Raw genomic sequence first — 10,471 nt, forward strand, 5'->3', positions numbered from 1 at the left:
CTGTTAGCCCACTTATAGTGCTGACAATGCTTATTGGCAGCTAATTACCGACAAGAAGAATTTAAATAGAATTGTGGATGCCAATTTACAACAGTTATCCAGTCAAAAAGCTGATAAAGAGCAACCTGCAGTATAAAACGCCAGGGATGCTAATAAACGATTGATTTACTGCTTATACTAATGCTTATTGGTTACCTAACATGTTTTCCAATATTGCACGCGCAGAGCATAAAAAGGATTTGAATTTGCGCAGTCATATCCTACTTTCGACTAGGTTGAAAAACGATAGATTGTAGGAAGTTTCTCTCATAACAAGCAATCAAACGAAAATGGGTAATAAATACAATAGATATAACTTACAAAACAAAAACACGATCATCACCATGTTAAACGGGTCACGTGATCAGTCTTCTTTTTCGACGTCTTAATGAAACCCAAAAACTGCAATTCAGCTACTGCTCGTGTAAATCGGGCCCTACAAATATCGAAAAGAAATTTAGATCACAAATACTTTTGATACACCATTCCAAGCAATACTGACTGTATTTTTGGATCCACCTGTCGCTCGTTGTCGTCCCCGTCACCGTCGTCTATCACGGTACGAAAAGCCTGCAGCCAGTCGAACAAATTGATCATCCGACCGCACTCCAAGTGCAGCTTATAAGCCACCGATAGGTCCGGTAAGGTCGATACGAGATTGCTATCACCATCTAATTCGCAACATTCGCACTGGAGATAATAGTGTGGATTGTTCAATGCCGTATGAAGGGCAGCACGTGGCACTCCCACAATGTGTCTTCGCACTGAGGCCGCATCATTGAAAACAAACAGCTCAATCAATGGAGGACCACGACTGAGCGGCCGCAAATACTGGCGAAAAATGTCATTAGTGATGTAAGAGATGAGACTGTTGATCGCTTTGGTAAAAGCCGATTCCATCTTCGGTTGACGGGCAGCATTCAAAAGCTTTTCCTTCAACTCTTGACGGCCCATATTTTGAGAAGTAAATGTTGTCTTAGTCTCGCTCGTATTCTCTACCTCCACATTCATTCCGGCTTGAGCAATTTTAGTTGCAAAAGCTTCCAAATCGTTGTTGATCTTTTCCAACGGCTCAACTTCAAAAATTACCTCCCCTCTGATGCTTGCCTCGTCGTTAAGTTCAAAATATTTCGAAATGACTTCAAGCATTTTAATAATCTTTTGAAGAATTTCCTCCTTAGACGTAAATTGTACCAACTGTATGCTCTCCCGATACTCGTCCGTCTGGGTTACATCGGTCGAGATGCAAAAACCATATAATTCCCGTAGCTGCTTGCCAAGTGGGGTCTTTGGCAGATCCACCGTTAACACTTGCAGCATTTCCATTGCGCAATGAAAGGTAAACCAAAAATTATGCACATCGATGATCATGCAGGGCAGCATCCGCCGTAAGTAGTCATCCTTGGTGAGGAAATCTATCACTTCCTGCGGATTGTCGAGTGATTCAATCAGTGGTCGAAACGACATCAGCTGCCGAATGCTTTCCAAATCTGCCGAGCTGAGCTGTTCGACAGCTTCCTCCAGCTCATCGCGATCGTTTGTCATGCTGCACAGGGCATATATATTGCCCTGAAAGAAGTGCTCCATTACAGCATACTATGGGAAGAGATAGACAAAAGGGGTTAAACTGCTTTAGTAAAAAATAAGTTGTGGTTTACCTTGAATCCTTCGATAAAACCTTTGACGGAAAAATCATAAAACAGAAAAATATCCACCAACAGTTTGAAGATTTTGCCGGATAGATGAAACGGACAGGACGGCGTGAGGATGACGTTGTTAAGAATTTTATTCAGATTAACTATTGACGGTTCTGACTGAAAAATGCTCAACTTAATCTTGCTACTAACGTGATAGGGTAAAACGCTATGCACCGTGGTCACGGACGTGGCCACACCGAAAATCAGCACAAATGGCAGCTCAGCTGCATAGGAGCTAAAACAAAACTGTTGTACAGAACAGTTAATCATAAGCTAAATTCGTACTCACTTTAAAACTAATATCAAATCTTGCAACACATCTGGTGCAAACACCTCGAAATCTGGCATGATAACAGTGAGATTCGGTTTTTTATCCAAGTGTTCGTGTTTTTCATGGTACCAAGCCTGTAATACGCTGAAATTGAGCTGGTTCCTACGAAACTGCTTACTCTCACTGTCCTCAGCAAGACGCTGTTCCTCTACAAAACCCGAAACGATAGCTTCTACGGCGGCCTTTATGCTCGGACAATCCCTGGATTGCAACAGAACAACTAGCGAATACGTATTATTTCTAATGTTTTCGGCCAGCGTTTGAAACTGAGACAGATGATCAATTTGATTAATTCCGGTCAGCAGTGCGGCCGTCGGCAGTATACCATCGTACTCCAGAGTTTGCTGGCGACAGTTCTCTACGAAGGCCAACAGGTCGTCCAGGATTTTCTCGTAACTGCTAGTTTGTAGTTTGACCAGCTGTTCACTGATTTTGGACCACAATTGGTGGTAATTGCGATACCAAAGCGAGTCGTTTGTATCCTTGTCCAGCAAGCTGTGGCATTTTTGGGCTTTTCGACGCGTTTTCGGGGCTTTGGTGGCACCGTTTTTGAACACAAATACACCCTGGGGAGCAACAGAGGTTATCCGAGTCATTTAAAGGATCGACGAAATGAGAAATTTTGTTAATTTGTTACTCACCTTTGAAACCGAAATGGTTGAATCCATTTTTTATTTATTTAACGTATTCTAAAAACTAATAATAAAAGTAAAATTTGAACAAAATTTAGGCTCCGCAACAGCGCCTGGCGATTAACTGCTCTAGACGCGCGCTTTTTATTCATTGTTTTGACTACAGACGGTAGATAATCTACAGCAGAGATGCCATATTTTCTAAAAAAAATGTCTGCAACTGCTCGAAAACCGAAAGAATCGAGCAGTTTTCCGGCTACTCGAATTTTCTGGTTTAAAAATAATCTGCGAAAATCTGCACACTTTTTTAGGAAGTCTGTGAAAGTTTAAAGAGCTTCGAACAAAAATCTGCACCAAAACAATAAAAGTCAGAAAAACTGCAAATATCTGCAAATTTATAATGATCTGCAAGACCGTTCCAAAAATCTGGAATTTGCAGACAAATCTGCAAATCTGGTATCCCTGATCTACAGACGCGCAAAGAGAAAAATTACCAATTCGGCAACACTTTTTTTTGTTTATTTTATTTAAACAGTTTTGGCAACCAGTCAGAATTGGATCAATCTCCCTATAATCAGCAGTAAGTTGCGTGAATCGCGAGGTATGTTCCATGGAACTTCGCGAATTGCGACGCATATTTTGCAAATTGAACAAGCCAATTGAATTTTTCAAAGCATTATATGATATATCGAGTGTAACTAATCCATATGTTGTTAGTAGATCAATAGTTCAAGTTTTAATATTTCAGGTAGATTACAAAACTTAGTCTTCCCTGCCTATAGGAAACACAAGTTTGTTTACTTTGCTCATTTGGTGTCTCGATTTGACGGTTCGATTGGTGTTTTATGCCACGCTCTTTGCGCGTCTGTAGATTACAGGGGGCTGATATGACGTCACATTTTCGTTGCTCACATGAAAAAGGCGGCAAACGCAAAGCGATTTCACAAAACGAATTTATCTAACCATTTTCACAGTTTCACGTATTTCGCATTAATTGTCTGCCTGAAATTGGCTATGTGATGCTAAAACCTTGACTAAAATCGAACTAAAACTAACAAAATTTAACAATTTATACATCCGACTCGGTTGTCAGCTTGAGCCCATCTATGAAGCTGTCAGCTTGGGCCCGCTCTATGTTGGCTACGTTTTTTTTGTATAGGTTGGTATTGGAAGTGTCATTCCCGTGGTAGATTATCCTATGTGAAGTAGTAGAGGTGTGGAACAACGTACCGTTTGATTGTGTTAGCAGCGCAAATAATGTAAACAGCAAGGGTGACGTCAATCTCGCCCTATTCTTCTACGGGCATAAAAAAGCATAAACATTGTGCCGTACAACGATGACACTAATACACCTATACTTTTCAGCATATTACGAACACAAACATGCTGCGTTTGCCGTACCTAAGTAATAGTGTACATAGTAGATTATCGACCGTCTGTAGTTTTGACGTGCGCGAGGACCAATGAGGTACACTCAGAAAAATAACCTGACAAAATTCATAAGATTTGCCTTATGAACGTTTGAAAAATCAATAATTTTCAATTTCATAAGGTACGTATGGAATTCTTAACAGAACAATAAGATTGTTGAATCATGTACTGTTACTTTTTGTACGAACACCTTAAGGTAAATATAACTCATTTAAATATGAAAAACATACTGGCACCACTTCGGTAAATTCGATAAATTTATAATATTACCTTATGAATTTTACTTTGTTGTTTATGTTCGTCGGTGTCTCTTCTCGGTGTCATTCGGACTGTCAAGCTCAATACGCGATTCGTTTTAGTTTTTGTGCGAGATAAAAAAGAAAGTTTTGACAATTCGGTTTTTATCGCGGCTCGCGGGTTTATGTGTTATCCGAGTGTGTTTCACTTTAAACGCCTTGCTGGCCGATGGCGTCCATCGTTTTTTCGGTTTTTTCAAATGAAAACAAGTGCAGAGGAACAAAATGTTTGCTCTGAATGGCCTCAAGAAAGTGCGTGACAAGAAGTCAAGAAAAAAGTTGGCAGTAGCGAATACAAAGTGCTTCTGAAGAAAAACAAGAGCTACTTGTCGACTAAAGCTATCTTCCGTAAGCGTACGGGAAAACAGTGCTTCAGCAACCACAAGCGTAACATCCGGAAGACGTCGGCAGGTCGTGTTGTCCTGCTGAAGGTTCTTAAATCGGGACTGCTGCTCGTGACCGAGTCATTTGCTTGGAAAAGCTGCCCGCTCCGGCGCATTCCGTAGAACTACGTTATTGCCACCAAGACCCGATCGAACGTGAAGAACATCAGGCTGCCGAAGCACATTAACAATAGCTGCTTCCGTCGGGTAGTCAAGAAAAAGAACACCCGCAATGAGAGAGACATCTAAAAAACTGCGGGTTTGGATGACGGCTGAGCCACACGACCTTGTTAGTAGGTAAGCTTAATATAAGTTACCGTGTAAACACCATATTGAAAACAGTGCCTAATTCTGAACAGTTGCAAATTTTTCATAAATATTGACAAAATTCTAGCTATTTAAACAATTTAATCACTACATCACATTTCATATTATTAAAATGGCTTAAATAGCTATAGTTTTATCAATATATAAGAAAAAATTGCAGCTGTTCAGAATTAGGTACTGTTTTGAATATGGTGCTTGCACGATACTTTATTTATTTGTTTCGCATTAGCTCATGCAGCACCTCCTGCTGTAACTCTGGTCGAAAAAAAAATTAATTATGCTCATGGATACCATGGCACGGTAGTTTAAGTCAGATAGGTATATGTATATGTAGAATTGCATAATTCACCTTTATGTAGAGTATGTGTTTCGTAAAGCGTAACTGAACGGATCTGAATCGAATTCTAAATCAAACCCGTCTAGGCTGATCAGCCGGGAGGGCTTACCTGGTTAATTTAAAGGCACCGGGAGAGTCCACTAAATTCTCTGGGGATTGCTGGCCGTGTTTGCATGATGTTCATGGCACGCCCGCCAAAGATATCTTGTATGTACGTTCAGTGGGTTCACAGTTAAATTGAAGCTAAGGTCTACCCATTTCATTTCCCAACTAGATTTGAGTTACTATACTTGGTCTCAATTCCAGTCATTCCAGTGCTCGAGTTTAGAATAGGCCTCCGACTGCCAGAGGCTTTATTCGACAGTTGTCTGCGACGACTTCCTAGTTTTTATGAACTGCCACATTCATCTATGAGCATTTGATGACTCGTGGAAGGATGAAGTTCATATGAATATTATGTATATAACTCGAGGGAATTACATTGGCAAGGCAAGTCTGTCGTCCTGTAAACCTAATGAGGGTTCACTTTTAAAAGTTAAGGAAATTGGGTGCTGTGAAGTTTGGCGAGTAGCTCAGCCGTGTACTGAGGCAAATTGTCTGATATTATTAAGTCGCATAAATCTCAGTAAATATGGGTCTATTGATACTTTATGGAGGGTGGGTATAAATTACGTCAGCCGGGATAAATGTTCGAAGTTGATGCACGATCCCTGGTTGCGCTACCGAAACATTTTCTATGGAGATACCGTGAAAGCACCAGTCGCCGCGCACTAGGTGATATTATCATTAATTTCATCACATTGAGATTAACACTCTTGATTCTATAGACCAAACTTCTTTTTTTCAGTCTTTGACCTTGAAGTGCGGTCAGGCATTAATATTAATATTCGTTTGAAACGATGGTTCTACAATTGATGGAGGGACGGTAGGGGAAAGTAATGAAAATAGTTGCGGCAGAATGGTTCAAGACGTACTACTACTAAGCAGGGCAAAAATAGCTACACTTGATGGAAGCAAGGCAATGACGGCTTTAATGGGAATGGGAACTCGTATTAAATTAAGGTAAAATCCATCATAAAAAGTTAAGAGGAACGGAATATGAATCTCTTAGCTTCAAACGCTTACCATTTTATACAACATTGCGATAACTAGACTACTACGTGACTTTATGACCAAGCACTTGACATTGTCTCATCTTGGAATCTCCAGAGTCAATTCGCTTCTGCGTTTTACTGGCTGTCGTAATAGGGTTGCCATGTGGCCGGTTTTTGACCGGCCCGTCCGGTTTTTCACTTGCAAAGCCGGTGACCGGTCAATCCGGCAAAAAGGCCGGTTTTCCGACATGTGAAGCCGGATTTGTACTTTTTACCTGATTTGTTAAATTTTCTGATAAATTTAGTAGCAATTCTGAGCAGTGGATCATTGAAGATAGTCAGTTTAGCAGTGACAATACCTTGGTTCTGGCTGTAATATACATTAAATTGTCCACTAGCGCCAGAAGCAAGTAGTTGTCACTCTAAAATCAGCAGCAGACAAACCCTCTAATATCCTGCGCAACCCCCGCCCCCCCCGCCCACCCCCCACATTTTTGAAGGCAGGACCAACCGGCCGGTTTTTCTAATTTTCAGACTTGGCAACCCTATGTCGTAAGCTGTCTCGGCAGATAGAAATGAGTCTTAGAGATCACCCCTCGGGCCTAGGCGCTCAACCCCCCACAGATTACAGATACGTCCACTTCATTTTGTTTGTTTCATATATCGCGTAAGAAATGCAAAAATTTATATTGAATTTTTGGCGTAGGACTACGTCTTTGTTTACTATCTGGGACTGGGCAAGGTGAGAATAGGTGATCTAGTTTTCACAGTTTGTAGAACATAAGCGCGGAACGATTGGTTAGCAACCATCGACGTTGTTTATACATTCAACAGTTTCCGCTTTGAAAATTTCGGTGATCGTCAAGGGTAACCCAGCGTGGGTGAAAAACAAATTTCAACATCAGAAAACCTCTCTTGACTAACCTTGGGACTGGGTAGCACTTTGTGAAAACGAAAATGGAGGTGTAACGTTGGAATGAAAGATTTCAAATGCTAATAACTACTACACTACTGAACGAAACTGAACAGTTTATATGTCGTTGGAAAGATGAAATGATCAGCAATTTTAAGGAGGGGCGACAGAGTAATTTTATGGACGGCGTAAAAGGGGGGGCTCCTATACAAATGAAACATGAATTTCCTCAAAACTCGAGAATGAACTAATCAAGCAAATGGAACCAAATTCGGCATGTGGGGGTTTTTGGAGGAAGGAATTTTTTCTATGATGAATTATGAAGCTTTGCCTTCTTTAAGAAGGGTGGATCCCATATAAATGAAATACAAATTTCCTCTTAACTCGAGAACTAATCAAGCAAATGGATCCAAATTTGGCACGTGGGGGTTTATGGAGGCATGAATTTATTTTATGATGGTTTGAAACCCTTCACCCCTGTGGTAGAAGGATAAGAACTCTCATACAAATAAAACAGAAATTTTTGCGTATGTGCAGGGTGGCAACTCAATCTGTGATTTAAAATTCCTGGTTTTTTCCCGGTTTTCCTGGTCGATTTTTGAAAAAATCCTGGTTTTCGAATATAACTCAAAATTAGCATCAAGAACGGAAAAATACAAGTTTTTTGTGTTGAATATAATGCTGGAAAGTTTGCCGGGTAATCTATTCCCTTTCACTAAATGTGAAAGAGTAAAGATAAAAATTTATATTTGCTACACTGACTAGGATTGAAACCAACGATGAGTCTTCTCTAGCAGAATTTTCTCATGAAAATGAGTCGGCTACTTCTGCTAAAGGCAAACATTATGAGAAAAATCTACGAAAGAAGCAAAATCGAGACAAAATCGGACAAGATACTTTTTCTCATTCGGGTCTGTTTTTTACAGACCTGCGGTTCCAAGTTAGGATGGTAAGCCGTCATTTTACGGCATCTTTGAAAGATGCGCTTCTCAGAGGCCTGCACACGGTTCTGTGTGCCAAACCCCCCAAATCATTCATGTCTACTTATAAAAGGCATGGATTAAGATTTTGGGTGGTATGGTTAAACTCTTGCAATTCCGCATGACGGATTAAACGCTTTGCTAGGTCATCCCCTCGGGGGTGCTAAGTTTCCTAACTTAGTTAAAAGTTTTATGCTCTTTTCGAAGACGGTTTTACCGGTATTGCCAGGCACTTTTCCAACACCGAATTACTGGTTTTTCCACGATCATAAACCGGTATTTTCTAGCATGATTCAATAACAACTAAAGAAGCTTAAATCGCTGGTAAAACTTTGAAAGTCTAGGGCAAACTTAATTTCATGATTGATAGTTCTCCCAGTTGGCCTCGAGGTATGGTGCTGACCTAATAAGCCAGTCGTCGTATGTTCGAATCCCGACTGAGAGAAGCTGTTAGAGTCAATAGGATTGTAGCAACTGGCCCTGCAATTGTCCTGCACTCTAAAAGCTGGCTGCGAATTCTGTCGTATAAAAACAGAAGGTCAAGTTTCGATAACGGAATGTAGCACCTAGGCTTTGCTTTGCTTTTTTTAGTTCTACAAATAATAATTCAATCATGTAATTTTTTCAAAGGGAAACCCCTGAAACACCTCACTGTTGTCAGCATAGAGCCGGAGTGCCTCGTGCTTTTTAAGCAGTTGTCTCCATTCAACTCTGTCCACTCCATGGGTCACTCATCGCTAATTTCCCAGTAGTTACAAGTCGCTTTTGATCTGGTTGAGCAATCGAGCATGTCGATCCCACCGAGTGCTGGTGGGGTTGTTGAAAAGAACCGCTTTTGTTGCACTGTCATTTGGCATCCTTACGACATGCCCAACCCACCTCAGCCTACTGACTTTAGCCAGATATACGATTGCAATCTTTCCAAGACGTGTATGTAGCTCGTGGTCGTGATTCATAAAACGTTCCCACTTTCCGCTTTCAGTTTGTGCTCCGCCAAATATCATCCACAGCATCTTCCGGTCAAACACGACAAGAGCGCGTATTTCCACTGTAAGTAACGTCACAGCTTCAAGTCTGTAAAGAACTACCGGTTAAATAAGGGTTTTGTACATTGTCAGCTTCGTACAGCGGCGTATGCTTCTTGATTTCTTGTAGCGTTTTGTGAAGGGCAAACCACGTCCGGTTTCCTACTTGAATGTGCCGATTAATTAAGAATATTGCGCAACAACAAAAATGTGCGATATACAGTGAAGCTGTTCAGAAAATCTTTAGTGAAAATTGACGGAGTACTCTAGAGAAATGTTAGAACACACCACGGAAGAAGGATTCGTTCGGTTGCTAATACAAACTGGAATAAAAATAACTTTCTGATTAGTTAGAATAGCCTGTTGACAGGGCTGAGCCAATTCTACGGGCTCCAATCATAAATATACGCTGTACTAATTATGCGATGAGTAATTCATGAAGAATGAAGAAATCATTGCATTGCCACTGGTTCTGGCTACTGTCGAAGTGCTGTACCGGAAAAATTGCAAACTCTACGACTCTAGAGCTGCTCTCGGAACACCTCTCAGGTATCGTACAACTGCTGTTCGATTTACTCAGGGTGTCGATTTCCTGGAAAAACCTGGAAAATCAGGGAATATCAGGGAATTCATTTTTGGATCAGGGAAATCAGGGAATTTCGAAATTCAATCAGGGAAATTTTGTTTACCCGGCAATATTGTTGATCAACTTTGGAATCAAATCAATTTTCGTGTAAAATATACGCAGATTGATCGGTTGAATTAAAACTTGTTACATGTCTAGTGGCGATTCGATTATCTTTCAGTTTGCCGTAAATTTCCTATTTGTTTTGCGACGTACAATTGTCAGACTTCATTCGCTGTAGTGCTCGAAATCGGCAATGGCAGAGGCCCCAAGCACTTCACGGTGCAGACATCAAGAGCACAAACCGGGATACAGACTGTTATTTACACGCGATCCACAGCGTTTTCACCAATTGCAGAAT

General features: G+C 40.8%; 1 protein-coding gene across 1 annotated transcript; it reads right to left on the minus strand.

Annotated features, from left to right (window-relative positions):
• Positions 1–378: 378 nt before the first annotated feature.
• On the minus strand, positions 379–2,735 carry LOC128737785 (origin recognition complex subunit 3). The gene is made up of 5 exons (XM_053832491.1): positions 2,709–2,735; positions 2,026–2,633; positions 1,698–1,971; positions 542–1,635; positions 379–475 (listed from the first exon to the last, which is right to left on the minus strand). The coding sequence occupies exons 1-5, from the start codon at positions 2,733–2,735 to the stop codon at positions 379–381; spliced, it is 2,100 nt and encodes a 699-aa protein (XP_053688466.1).
• Between the last annotated feature and the right edge of the window lie 7,736 nt (positions 2,736–10,471).

Source organism: Sabethes cyaneus, chromosome 2 (genome assembly GCF_943734655.1).
Source record: "Sabethes cyaneus chromosome 2, idSabCyanKW18_F2, whole genome shotgun sequence".
NCBI lineage: Eukaryota > Metazoa > Arthropoda > Insecta > Diptera > Culicidae > Sabethes > Sabethes cyaneus.

Bases quoted from the DNA above. Each gene is read 5' to 3' on its own strand.
- LOC128737785 (XM_053832491.1), bottom strand. From the start codon at position 2,735: ATGGATTCAACCATTTCGGTTTCAAAG. The intron at 2,634-2,708 runs GTGAGTAACAAA...GTTGCTCCCCAG, and splicing joins CAACCATTTCGGTTTCAAAG to GGTGTATTTGTGTTCAAAAA. The intron at 1,972-2,025 runs GTGAGTACGAAT...GTTTTGTTTTAG, and splicing joins GATTTGATATTAGTTTTAAA to CTCCTATGCAGCTGAGCTGC.